This window comes from Perognathus longimembris, chromosome 9, assembly GCF_023159225.1.
Source record: "Perognathus longimembris pacificus isolate PPM17 chromosome 9, ASM2315922v1, whole genome shotgun sequence".
Taxonomy (NCBI): domain Eukaryota; kingdom Metazoa; phylum Chordata; class Mammalia; order Rodentia; family Heteromyidae; genus Perognathus; species Perognathus longimembris.
The window spans coordinates 63,140,420-63,154,210 of NC_063169.1; the positions used below are offsets into that span (position 1 = coordinate 63,140,420).

The 13,791-nt window shown below is 48.0% G+C and overlaps 1 protein-coding gene across 1 annotated transcript in view; it reads left to right on the forward strand.

The window, feature by feature from the left end:
* Window positions 1-12,344, forward strand: part of Mthfd1l (methylenetetrahydrofolate dehydrogenase (NADP+ dependent) 1 like) — a 118,645-nt gene extending 106,301 nt beyond the window's left edge. Inside the window, exons 27-28 of the mRNA XM_048354286.1 lie at window positions 5,304-5,424; window positions 11,825-12,344. Coding sequence (XP_048210243.1) covers window positions 5,304-5,393 — 90 coding nt within the window. The 3' untranslated portion in view covers window positions 5,394-5,424; window positions 11,825-12,344. The remainder of the gene's footprint in view (window positions 1-5,303; window positions 5,425-11,824) is intronic.
* Window positions 12,345-13,791: the final 1,447 nt, after the last annotated feature.

Consider the following 13,791-nt stretch of genomic DNA (forward strand, 5'->3'; position numbering starts at 1 on the left):
GACTGGGAAGGAAATCTTTCATGCAAGCACCAAATTTACAATAGGTTTGCAGGAAACTACAAGGGGTAAAATGGTGGGGGCGGGGAGTAGAAGAAAAAGCAACATCTTCATCAAAAACTTGTATGGTCCCTAAACCACCACACCAAACTGCCACCCCAGGGATGGTGGGAAAGCGTTCCTGTTACCAGGGCATGTGCAGTGGGTGGATTGCTTGCTTGCTTGCTTGCTTGGTGGTGGTGTATATGTGTGTGTGTGTGTGTGTGTGTGTGTGTGTGTGTGTGTGTGTGTGTGTGTGTGTGCCAGTACTGGGGCTTGAGCTCAGAGCCTGGGCACTATCAGCTTTTTTTGCTCAAGGCTGGCACTCTACCACTTGAGCCACAGCGCCACTTCCTGCTGCGTGCTTGCTTGCTTGCTTGCGGGTTGACGGTACGGCCGTCTCCCGGCGTGCGAGGGAATTGCTCGGACACTTGGCGGATGTCTGACCCACATCGTTCTGGGAGGCTGTGCCATCGTGGGAAGCTTTCACTCAGCAAGGTCACTGGGAGGGCAGCAGGAGAAGGGATGCAGCTCTTCATCGTAATGAAGGACCTGACCTCCCAAAGAAAGAAAAGTGCAGGAAGACTGACTTGTTTTGTTGAAGAAAAGCAAACAGCTAAGCATTCATTTGGTTGCTGCTATTAATCCTCTTTATGAATGAAATAACCTTCTTTTATCATTATCACTGTTAGACTTTATAAGCCCAAGTGAAAAATGTATGTTATTTCCTATTTATCTTAGACAAAACGGGGTTTTATTTGTTGTTGTCGTTTGCTTATTTACGTTTTTGGGGGGTTGCTGTTGTTTTTTGGCCAGTCCTGGGGCTTGAACTCAGGGCCTGGGCACTGTCCCTGAGCCTCTCTGTGCTCAAGGCTAGCGCTCTGCCACTTGAGCCACAGTGCCCCTTCTGGCTTTGTGTGTTTGTGTGATGCTGAGGAATGGAACTCAGGGCTTCTTGCATGCTAAGCACTCTACCACTAAGCCACTTTCCCTGCCTTGTTTAGGATGTTTTTTAACCAAGAAAAAAAAAAATGTATTTGGTCATTTTTCCATCCTCTGAGTATGAAGTCACAGTATGTTGTCAGGCTACTTAGGTTTGTTTTTTTTTTTTTTTTTGAGGAGGGAGCCTCTTACTTCGTTTTTGTAGTGCTGAAAACATTTACAAAATGAGTATTTACTAAAAAATACTATAGAAGTAAATGAATAGTTACAACAATACCACAAAAAAAAATTCCCAACATGAAATTAAATGCCTAACATGCCTACAAAATTATCATGGACAGAAAAGTAGAAAAATGCCACCTAAGATGATAAATGTCAGTCCAAACAAACGCATTAATCACACTGATAATAGAATTAGTGGACAAGGACATTGAGAACAAGTATCGTGACAGTAAGCTACAGTGCCTGGAGTGAAACGGATAGTGTAGTTATTGGCAAGTAGACATTGCAGTAGAAAAGACTACTTAAAGACGAAAGTGAACAAAGAACACATCAGACAAAAGCATTTGGGGACAAAAATACATGTAATAAGAGCCTCACGCGAGAGGAAGGAAGGAACTAAAACAGGCCAGACATGGTGGCTCGCACATAGAGCCCCAGCTGCTCAGAAATCAGAAATTGAGAGAGCCACTATTTGGGCAAGAAAGTTAATAAGACCTCCATCTCAACAAAAAAAGCTTCATTTGTGGGTACACACCTGACATCTCAGCTATGTGGGAGATGTCAGAAGGAGGACCGTGCCCCAGGCCGGCCTGGGCAGAAAAATGAGACCCTCACCTGAAAAATAACTAAAACAAAACTGACTAAGGGCATAGCTTAAATAGTAGAATGCGCCTAGGCCCTGGGTTCAAGCCCCAAGACCAGCAAAAATTATCACATTAAATGTAAATAGTCTGCATAATACCCCACCAAAATAAAGAGATTGTCAGATTGGCTTCCTTTTTTTTTTTTTTTTTTTTGCCAGTCCTGGGCCTTGGACTCAGGGCCTGAGCACTGTCCCTGGCTTCTTTTTGCTCAAGGCTAGCACTCTGCCACTTGAGCCACAGCGCCACTTCCGGCTTTTTCTGTATATACGGTGCTGAGGAATCGAACCCAGGGCTTCATGCATGCTAGGTAAGCACTCTACCGCTAAGTCGCATTCCCAGCCTACACGGCACTACTTTTGAACCACCATAAACGATGAGCAACTGAAAGCATGGAAGGAGAAAGTGCAGGAGATGGCACTGAAGCGGTGGGGGAAATGGTACTCTAATCAAAAGAGCTGGGGCAGCGTATTCATAGCAAGAGTAGAACGAGAGCAAAAGAATAGCAAAAAAAAAAAACAAAAAACAGGATTTACTCATAATGCTAAAGGGACCTTTTCATCTATAGACATCAAATAGACATACTTCTGGGGAAAATAGTATAACAACAACATTTACGAAGCAAAAGAACCTGCAAGGAAAAGGAGGCAAATGTACAAATAGAGTGAGAAAACACTAAACTAATCAGAACAGATGGACTGAAATCAATAAGGACAGAGACTTCCTGATACTACAAGCCAGCTTGACCTAATTGGCATGAATGGAGCGCTCCACCCAACAACGGCCAAGTACACACTCTTTGCAAATGTACACAGAACGCTTGCCAGCTTGGACATATTCTGGGCCACAAAATAAGCCTCAATAAATTTTGAAGGATTCAAATTGCACAAAATACGTTCTCAGACCACAGTGGGATTAAATGAGAAATCAACACTGAAAGACATCTGGAAAAACTCCAGATATTTTGAAATGGAATGAGCTTTGGAGCATGCAAAGATATTTGCCAGTCACCTGAGGATGTATACCAACAGAAAACAGACTCTGAGAACTCGGTGTAACAGGGTGGAGGTGCAGCTCCAGGGGTTACAGCTATAGCCAAGGAGTGGAGTGAGGTAGTGAGTTTGAGTTCTTGACAAATGGAAGGAGGAGGGAGGGAGGGAGAGACGGAAGCAAGCAATGATGAAGTAAGGAGGGAAAGAAGAAAATAACTTTTTTTTAAAGCACAAAATATTTGAAAACATTTCACTCTAGAAAATATAAGGTGGGCTGGGAATGTGGCTTCGTGGTAGAGTGCTTCCTAGCATGCATGAAGCCCTGGGCTGGATTCCTCAATACCATGTAAACAGAAGAAGGCAGAAGTGGTGCTGTGGCTCAAGTGGTAGAGCGCTAGCCTTGAGCACAGATAGGCTCAGGGACAGAGCCCAGGTCCTGAGTTCAAGCCCCAGGACTGGCAGTATGTGTGTGTGTGTGTGTGTGTGTGTGTATGTGTGTGTGTATGTGTGTGTGTGTCTGTCTGTCTGTCTGTCTGTCTGTCTGTCTGTCTGTGTAGGGGACTAAGAAGCCCATAGTTTTACCATCATTCGTAGTAGTTAAGGGAATGCAAACGAAAGCCACAGTAGATACTACGCATGGGTTTGAGAATGTCTGCAATTGAAGACTGGAAAAGGCTTGTCATGCTCCTGGAGGTTTCTCTCATACAATTGCTGTCCTTGATCAAAGATGGCCTGCTTAATTTGACGACTTGCGACCTTAGTTCTTGAGTTGAGCTTTAGATTCGAGCCATGCAGCTGCTCTGTCTTTCGCTTCTGGATGGCTAGTTTTTAAATACATGGCCACTTTCTCTCTCCTGGTCTGTCGTGTGTGTTTGTTCTATTACCACAACCCATGGTTTCTCCAGAAGAAGCTTAACCCACAGACAGTAGGGACTTGGGAGATTCACTGCAGTTAAGGGTCCTGAAGGTCAAAAGCCCTGACTTGGGGACCTTTATAAAAGAATCCATTAATGCCTGTGACGAGTGAGTAGAGTTAAGCAGTTCCTTGGTTATTTTAAGCGGAAGGCTTCCTTGAAGGGCACCCGGATACGATGGACCCGGAGCCCCACTGCCTCCCAGGGTCCTCTGCTTTGGTTTCCCCCCCCCACAGGGCTACATGAATCTTGTCAGGGGCTTCGTTGCTCTGACAGCAGTGTTTTTTATTGGTAGCAAATTTGATGTGAAAAATACAAAGTGCCATGAACATCACCCCATCCTGTGGTTCTCAGCGGGAAGAGCTTCATTTTGAAAGTAGATTCACTGGAGATGGTTGGTTGTTTCTCAGGGGTCAGAGTATCTGCAGGGGCTCTGCTTTCCAGTCTGCTCTTGCATATCTCAAATAAGCAGCCCAATTCTCGCAAGTCATGTCTGCATCACTGAGAAGGAACATGAGAATCTTCTGATTCACCTCAGCTTTCTCCCACTTAGAAGAAAGACATGGAGGGCCAGAGAGGTAGCTCAGTGGCAGATCGTTTGGCTAGAAGGCACAAGATCCTGAGTTCAATCCCCATCCATGCAAGAAAATAATACTAGGGAGGTAAAAGTAATTTCTTAAAGTAGTCTACTTTTGTGACAGAATGAACAAAAGACACGTTCTGATGGATGGCTGCCGGTTGAGCGAACTCTGGGAAGCACAGGTCATGTCCCGCCTTCCTCTGTCCTGGCCTTCCATCAGCACAGTGACTAGCGGAGACTTGAATTTTCAGATCTAGCAATAATGTGTCAGCAAACGCAGCGCAGTTGGGTTGACTATAGTAGTTGGTCAGGTGGCCCAGGAATACTGACTTAGGGGTGCTTTGAGGGTTTTGTCACCTCAAGTGAATCTAAACTTTCTGACACCAACTTCTGATGAATTCTGCCCTTGAGTGGAAAGGAGCAGCAGCTGCCATGGAGTGTCTATGGGGTCTTCCTTGTAATGAGGCCTTTTCTTACAAGAACTAAGGGATGGTGCTAAATATGATCGTTCCGTTCTCTTCAACTATTGCTTTATGCTAATCCTTAGCCCCTCACAGATTATAGAGGTTTAGTCCCTTCTAGAAGAGCCATCGGGTGCCTTACTGAGCACTGTAGCAGGACAGCTTCCAGAGAGACAAGGCGTGTACTCATAACCCAGGCAACTAGGGAACCACGACAGGAAGTACCTTGGTGAGGAGGAAGCCATGACCCCCCCCCCCCGCCCACACCACCGCCTCCTGCAGCCAGTGGGACTGGACTTGGGGGGGCCACAGGAAGACTTAGAGGGAAAGGCTTGGAAACACCGTGCAGTAGCTGCTGTGAGCTGGCGGGGGGAGGGGGGGAGCCTTGCTTTCTCCTTCCTTCCCGTGGGCTCCGGAGGCGGTCACGGTGCCACCGCGTGATCAGAGGAACCCGGTGCTCAGCGTGGCCCTGCCGTGGGTGCCCTCTGCCAGCTGTAATGCTTGCTCTTCTGCAGATGAGCACCATGCCCGGACTGCCCACTCGGCCCTGCTTTTACGACATCGATCTCGACACGGCGACAGAGCAAGTTCAGGGCTTGTTCTGACGGAACCATAGCCGCACAGGACTCCACCCAGGTAGGCCCATTTGATCTTCTCTCTCTTGTTTTTCTTTCCTTCCTTGGTTACTCTACACTCCTAACAGCCACCCTGACTTAGACCCCCTCCCGGAGTGGGACATGCAGTTAGGTGGGCAGGCCACGGGCGATCGGTGCATTGAGTCCAGGAAAAGCCAAATCATGCCACCCCTGAATAAAGGTTTATTGGCACGGGGGCATCCTGCTTATGAGAGGCTCTATAAAACCTGAGATTATTTGGTACGTGACAAGGCACAGATGCTTTGCACTGGCGGCCCCCAGCTGCCCACCTGTGGTGATGGATTTGTGTGGCCCATGGCTGGTGTTCTAAATATGCAAATGGCCCTTGACAGAAGGTAAGTTTCCTCATCCCTACAAAGGAGCCCTGTACCAATGATTATTCTTACTGCACTGTTGGTGGAAACGTAAACTAGTACAACCACTCTGGACAGCAGTCGGGAGGTTCTTCAAAAATGAACTAAACAAACATAGATCTTCCCTACAACCCAGCCATACCACTCCTGGGCACCTACCCAGAGCACACAAGCCAGGACACCGTAAAGACACTCGGACAGCCTTGTTCATTGCTGCCGTACTCACAATAGCCAAGCTATGGAAACGGGCCGAATGCCCTCCAACAGATGAGTGGATCCATACCTAGACACAATGGAATCCTCTACAGCCATTAGAAAGAAGAATGTGTCATTTGCAGGGCAATGGGTGAACCTAGAACAAATCTTGTTAAGTGAGGTAAGCCAACCTCAGAGAGATGAACAGCGCATGCTTCCTTTCATAGGTAGACGCTAGACCTAAAATACACCAGGACCTGACCAATTACACAGGACTCTAGGCATTTACACGCACTGAGACCAAAGGAGGAGACTCTTAGGGGAGGAACACAAAGGTGTGCGAAGTCTCCATGCCTCTGATCATACAAACTAATATTTTTTAATTAAAAAAAATTATTATTGTTGTCCCAGAATTTATACCAGCGTCTGCTAGCATTTAAGAGAGTAAGTTCCAGCCTTACTAGGACACATCTTTCCTTGCAGAGTTAGAGAATGGTGTTAGAGAAATCTTGGTCCGTTGGTTTCCTAACGTTGCCGTAGCCAGTGTCCTCACGCAGGTGGCTTAGAGCACAGGAGAGTGCGCGCTCGCCGTTCTGGAAGCTGGACCTTCCGAGCTGTCCACTGAGCAGGCGCCAGGGACAATTGTCTCTGCCCCCGTGGTCGCCTGGCGTCCACCCTCTGTGTCCCGGTCTTCGTGTGGCCTTCTCTTTTTCTAAGAATGCCACTCATTGGGCTGCAGGTCCTCCGCTGTGACCTCCTCTGCAAACGGCCCTATTTCCAAATAGAAGTCACTGCCACCAGTGCCCAAGGCTTCGGCTCCATCATGTCTCTGGGGGTATACAATTCAACCCTCAACACTTGCCTGAGAAAACACACCCACATGGGCAGATCTTCCGACTTGGGGTGCAGGGGGGGACAAGGCAGCCACCCCCGGTGGCTCTGCCCTGACTGCCTCTCACGTTAAATGTGACCACACGGACCTCCATCCCAGAAAACCCCCAGTCCACCGTTCGGAAGGTGTGGGCCTGCCCTGCCTACCCCATATACCAAACATAGTCTCAGAGCCCCCCAACTCCTTCGTCCCGAGTGCACTGCCATCCCTTAGCCCGGGCCTCTACTGCTTGCAGTTGTATCCTACTCCTGACCTTCACCTGACCTTCAGATGATCATGCTGGTTCTAGAGACCCATCCCACACCTGGGAGCTAAGACCTCAGCCGGTCTGCAACACTGCCACCATATCAAGTGCCCTCACTCCCCGGTGGGCAGCTTGGGGGACTTTTTTTTGTTATTATTGGTCTTTTTTTTTTTTTAATGCTGGTCCTGGGGCTTGAACTGTGGGCCTGGGCACTGTCTCTGAAATTAGATGACAAGTTTAAGAGAAACCCATCAACACGTGTTTGGATACGAGGGTTATTTTTGGTCTTTCGTTATGACTGTGGGTGCATGGCTTGGCTTTTTTTTTCCCCCAGTTAGGTCTTGGAAAAAATAACAACATCATTTCTTTGAAATGGAAAAATCGACCCCAAGAGCCCTGTTTGGGCCGTTTCTGTCATTCACCACTCTGTGGAATAGCGTTTTTCCAGCCTTGCGGTCAGTTGGCACCTGCTCTCTGAGGCGATCGTGTATGCCCATCCATGCCTTCACCGTAGCAGTGAGCACACGAGCCTTGCGCAGACCTGAGCTCTACTAATATCCTCACTTCTTACTTAAGATGTCTGTGCTCCATGTGTGTTGCTCCGGGTTGGCTCTAAAGATGGAGCGGGCAGCTCTAGCCATCACTTCGCAGGGGCCACTCATTCCACAGAGCAGACGCCCTCCCCTCGAGGGAGGTGATGGCTGAGCTGGCGCCCCCCACCCCACCCCACCCCTGGCGTGGAACTGCAGGCCCACATCCCGCATCCATCAAGGCTCGTGAGAGTTGTTTCGCCGCCCTGTGGCGTGGCGTCATCCTGGGGGACGTGCCCTGTCTTCACAGTGTGAACACCTGCTCGGCGTGCACAGATGGTCACTGGCAGGGCTGGTTCCACCCAGCTCCGCTTACACCGGCTCCCACGCGGCCTTTGTCTCCCAAACCCTGGGCTCTGATTTCAATCGTGGGCAGCATGGACTTTGGCCCGTTGCAAAATAATAATAATAATGCCAGATACTTGAATGGATGAGGGCGGGGTTCCATTTTTAATAGCTAAAGATAATGATTGTTATTAAGCGTATGACTTTAGTCAAAGTTCTTTTGATCTGTGTAACAGGATCCTTAGTTCGTTCTCGTTTTCAGTGGTATTTGTCCCTTCGTTTGTCCAAAGCTTTTTTTTTTTTTTTTTTCTTTTCTGAGCTGCTAAATAGTATCATAGGTGTTCTGGGCAGGGATTCAAAGCCCATCCTTTGACCCTCCTTGAACAATTGAAAACAGATCTGGTGTCCTGAGATAAAGCACCACGCGAAGCAAACATCCCGCTGGGTGACTGGTGTGAATACGGATCCAGCAAACACCCCGGCCGTTTCCTGTGCCTCTGGTACAGCAACCAGGGACCCCTTCTACTGATAGCCAGAGAACACATCATAGCATGGGCAGCGGGCACCAGGGGTTTGTTTAGGTGTCAGAAAAGGAAGTATCTGGCTCCCTGACTTTGCGTCTGCAGGGACAACCCCGTAGGTGGCTCTGCCCCCTTGGGTGCAGCAGAGCGCATTCACAATCCTAGAAGGAACACGGGAGAAATGCCCACATGGAAAGAGGAGGGCATGCCTCATGACCGCCCTCCTCCCTCGGCTCCCCTGCCTCCCTCACTTCCCTTCTGAGAAACTGAGAGACTCACTGGGAACGTGAGATACAAGAGGCCACCAACTCTTCAGCTCTGGCTCCTTTGTCCTAAGACTTCCCTGTAGAACGTTTGCCATTGTCTTCACCATAAGAACATGACTCACGCTTCGTGACGTCACTAAGTAGAGAGTGTTTGTCCCAATGAAATTAATCCTGCTGTCCAATCTTGTTTGATGTGATTGGACTTGGGGTTTGATTTTTTTTTCCTCTCTCATTGTAAACCTCTATCATATTTCTGAGCCTTGGCTAGATGGAAATGGAAATGAGCCCACAATCAAGCCTAGCAAAATTCCTGAATTATTCAGGTACCTCCCTTATTTCCTTCTAGTGCCGTTGAATGCAGATCAGATTCGCCCTGGTTCTGCCGGAAACATTGGCTATTTACCAGTGAATTGCTTTTCTCAAATTGTACACACAGAAAGAAGGATAATAACTGCTTATTTCTTCCCTAAGCTGCCTCTGGAACAGAAAACTTCAAGAATACATAATAATCATAAATTAGTCTTAAGTAGAGTGGCCCCCTGCCAGCTCTGCTGCAGACCAGGCCTAGGCGACTCCGCTTTGCAGACCATTGGCTGCGAGGGGCCTGGGGAGGACACCCCGACTCGGATTGGGGTCTTATCTTTTCACAAAGCCACTTCGAAATTGCTCATCCTCCTTGCGTTTCCAGAAGAGCCTCAGGCCAGGTGCTCGCGGCCCACACTTACAACCCTGGCTCCTCACAGCTGAGACCTGAGGATCACGGTCCAAAGCCAGCCCAGGAGAAAACACTCATGAGACTCTTACCTCTGACTAGCAAGGAAGCCAGAAGGGGAGCTGTGGCTCAAGGAGTAGAGCACTGGCCTTCATCCAAAAGACATAGCTCAGGGATAGCACATAGGCCCTGAGTTCAAGCCCCAGGACTGGCACAAAATAAGAATAAATAAGACCCCCAGTTCTTGACCATGAGCCATCCTTGGAATGAAAGCCCACACTAATGAAATAACCCTACCTGACCAAAATCAGATGTCTTAAAGGCTAGGAAACAATCACAACTTCCTTTTTTTGGCTAGTCCTGGGGCTTGAACTCAGGGCCTGAGCACTGTCCCTGGCTTCTTCTTGTTCCCAGCTAGCACTCTACCACTTGAACCACAGCACCACCTCTAGCTTTTTCTATATATGTGGTGCTGAGGAATCGAACCCAGGACTTCATGTATGCTAGGCAAACACTCTACCACTCGGCCACATTACCAGCCCCTCTTCTTTTTTTTTTTTTTTTAAGAAACTCTGGGCACATTTTGATTCCTTATAGTTGACATCCCAAAATAGAATGTTTCCCAGGCGCTCAACGGGAGATGTAGCTCAGCAGTAGAACCTTGCGCACCCGTGCCAGGTCCCAGATTTATTCCCCAGCATAAAAAAGAATATTTTATAGATTCATCTTCCAAAATATTTTCCCACTGAATAGTCCCAGGACTTTCTTTCCCTACTGAATAAGCAGTTACCGTTGCAGTCTCACCATAGCTGTTTTATCTCCATGGGTTTTTTGGTCAGCCCTTGAAGTTTGCGTAAGGTGTCACGCCACAGCGAGGTGTAATGGCCCATCCCAGCTCTCCTAAGGCAGAAGCAGGGAGATCTCGAGTTTGAGGACAGCCTGGACTACATAGGAAAAACCTGTTTCAAAGGAAAAAAATAGTAGGAAGAAGAAAGAGGAGGAGGCAAGAGGAAGACGACACAGACTAAATCCCCTTGTAACACAAAGCCATAGGACACAACGTCGGTCTCCCATTTCCCAGCCCTGCAGCCTGGGAAGATGAGGTTGGGGGGTGGGGGGTGTCTTGATCAGCTAGAAGTGCGCTCTAACCCACAGAGGAGCCACTGCCCTCTGCCCAGCACCCCTTTCTCCCTAGGACCTACTGGCCATGTGTCCAAGTGAAGAGCTAAGAGCTCTATCAAGCAACCTGCCCTTCCCCACACAGAAAGTATTTCATTTGGTTCCTCTCTGCTGTCCTTGTCGCAGTCCTGTTTTCTGTCTCCTCCGCTGGCTTGGAATCTGCTGTTGGGATATTGAAGTTCCTCACCCCAGCTTCCCAGCCCTGGCTTCTGCTTTCAGATGGACCGAGCGTCTCCCCGCGTTTCCCTGCCCCTCCCTACGCCCCCCCATTACCTGTGGGAGACCTCCTCACCTGACCTCAGCCAAGAGAACGCGCTTGGCCCACTGGTGAATCCTTCCATGTGTGAACTCAGATGAAAACCGCAGACTTGAATTTCCATCTTGGGGTTTTTGTTGGTTTCCCCCTCCCCCCCCACTAGAGTGTGAACACATTTTCTTCTAGAACCTAGGTATCTGCCTTGTTTGATGTTTTTTAAATGTAGTCTGATCACTTTCCAGAAGACAACAGGATCTGAGATTAGCAATGAATCTGAATACTCTTGGAGATAAAACAGCACAGCTTTTAACAAGAAGTGCTGGGTCCGCTCACTCTCGTATCGTGCATAATACTTTCACACCCTGCTTTCTGTACTCTATAGAAACAGAAACCCGGGTGACTAGATTCTATGTGTGTGTTTGTGTGTGTGTGTGTGTGTGTGTGTGTGTGTGTGTGCTTTTGTCAAGACTTGAACTCAGGGCCTCAGCACTCTCTAACTCAGTATTTTACACTCACTAGTGGTATTCTATCCCTCGAGCCATACCTCCAGTCCAGCATTTTGCTGGCTAATTGGTGCAAAGAGTCTCATAGACTTGTCTACCCAAGCTGCCTTCAAGTCTACATCTAAAATTCGAAACACTCACCGTGTCTTCAGACATGACGGGGAAGTCCCAGTGATCCCAGGCCCTCCTAGGAGATGGGGTGCTGTCTTCAGAGACCATGTCACCTAGTGGGTACAGAGCCAGGCTCATCTAGATAGGGACCCAGCCTGGTCTTGGGGTCTCGGGGTGGAGTCACCTCCCCATGCTTGAGTTTTCTTCTGGCCCTAAGTTTTAGGGAGGGAAAAGCTGTTCTTAAACATCTGAACCTTTTTTTCTATTTTTCAGGCTACCCAGACACAAATGGCTCCTCGCCTTTCTGCTGCCATTGGCGAAGAGAGTGAACTTGGCAATACATTTGAGAAATGGAGACAGAGACCAAAGATGTCTTCTTCATTCGGGATGGATTCTGTTTCCAGCTGAGTGTAGTATTCACCAAAAGGACCTCCACCCCGACTGGAGGAAACTAATTTATTTTCTGTTTCTGCAGAGTTTACATTATTTCTTGCTGCTTATACTTTACAATGTTTAGTTTTTGAGGACTAAGGGATTTCAGAGTGTGAACTTTAAGGTAACATTTTCCACTGCAGACTTTTCCTAGTTCATCTTCCTTTTATTTTGTTTAAGTGCTGGGGGTGGAACTCTTGTTTATTCCTCCTTTGAAATGAAAATAAATATATATCCAGGAAACCAACCAACAAGTTTTCAGTGACAGATCCAGGTGCTGTCTGGCAGCTGGTGGGGTTTTTACCTGACACCAGTTTCGAGGGAAACTGTGGCTATCCACAGAACTTTAAAATATGACAGGGAAAAAAGAAAACACATACAGAAATATCTGGCCAGCACCACTGGCTCATGCTTCAAATCCTAGCTACTCAGGAGGCTGAGAGGGGAAGATTGTGATCCAAAGCCCGCCCGGGCAGGAAAGTCCATGAGACTCTATCTCCAATTAACCAGCAAAAACCTGGAAGTGGAGCTGTGCTCAAAAGTTAGAGCGCCATCCTTGAGCAAAAAACAGGGACAGCGCCCAAGCCTTGAGTTCAAGCCCCTGTACCAGCACCAAAGAAAAAAAGAGAGAGAGAGAGATCTGGGTCACTGAGATCTGACTGCCGCAGAGTTGGGGGTCTCTTTGAACAAAGTACACTGTCTATTCAGAGCTACTTTGTGGGGGAAGGGATTGGTGAGTTTTACATCATGTACCTAAAACAAATGGGTTTGTGTAAGTGTTTTTCCACCAGTGAGTGTATCTCAGTGGGCAGGAGAACTTTCGAAAGCCCCTGGGGGTAATGAAAGTAGCTCATAAAGGTCAGGTGTTTGGCAAATGTTTGTCCTTTTCTTCAACCCCTAATTCACAGTAGAGAATGTTCTGGGGCCTGCTCTCTACTCTTGGAAGTACTGACCCTTCTTTCCTTCCGTGTTTTCCTGTAATAATATGAAATTATGTAATCATTAAAACAAAATCAAGGATTCAGGAACAAACAACAAGTGATTGTCCTCAAAAACAGTGTAAGTAAAATAGTTGCCATAAATATCCTAAAAGACCCCCGGGCACATCCCACAGGGTCCTTCCTGTGTCCTCCTCCACTGCCCCCTCCCGGGACCCTGCTCGCCCCATAATGTGCCTTTATGCCCCATCTGCTCTGTCCCCAAACACTTCAGTAACTAAGGAGCCTCCGCTCAAAGGCTGCCTGTCCCAAGGATAATTTCATGTGGCTACTCGGTCCCTCTTTTTCCCTGCCCTTCACATAGCAGAACACCACTCCAAGCATACAACTAGCTGGTATAAATCTGTGTGTGTGTGTGTGTGTGTGTCCTGGGGCTTGAACTCAAGGACTGAGCACTGTCCCTGAACTACCACTTTGAGCCACAGTGCCATTTCCTGCTTTTTGGGGAGTTTATTAGAGATAAGAGTATCATGGGCTTTCTAGCTTAGGCTGGCTTTGAACCACAGTCCTCCTATCTCAGCCTCCTGCATAGCTAGTATTATAGGCACGAGCCACCAGTGCCTTGCAAGGGCAGAAGCAAACATGCTTCTACTGGGGCGCCACCAGTGTAAATCTTATCTGGAGACTTGGACATCAATGGACTTAATGCCTGAGAGATTCTTATCTCTGATACTACCCCAAAGCTGGGAGTGGAGGTGTGGCTCAAATGGTAGAGTGCCAACCTTAGGCAAAAATGGCAAGCAAGAGTTCCTTGAGTACAATCCCCAGCACCAACATGCGCGCGCGCGCGCGCACACACACACACACACA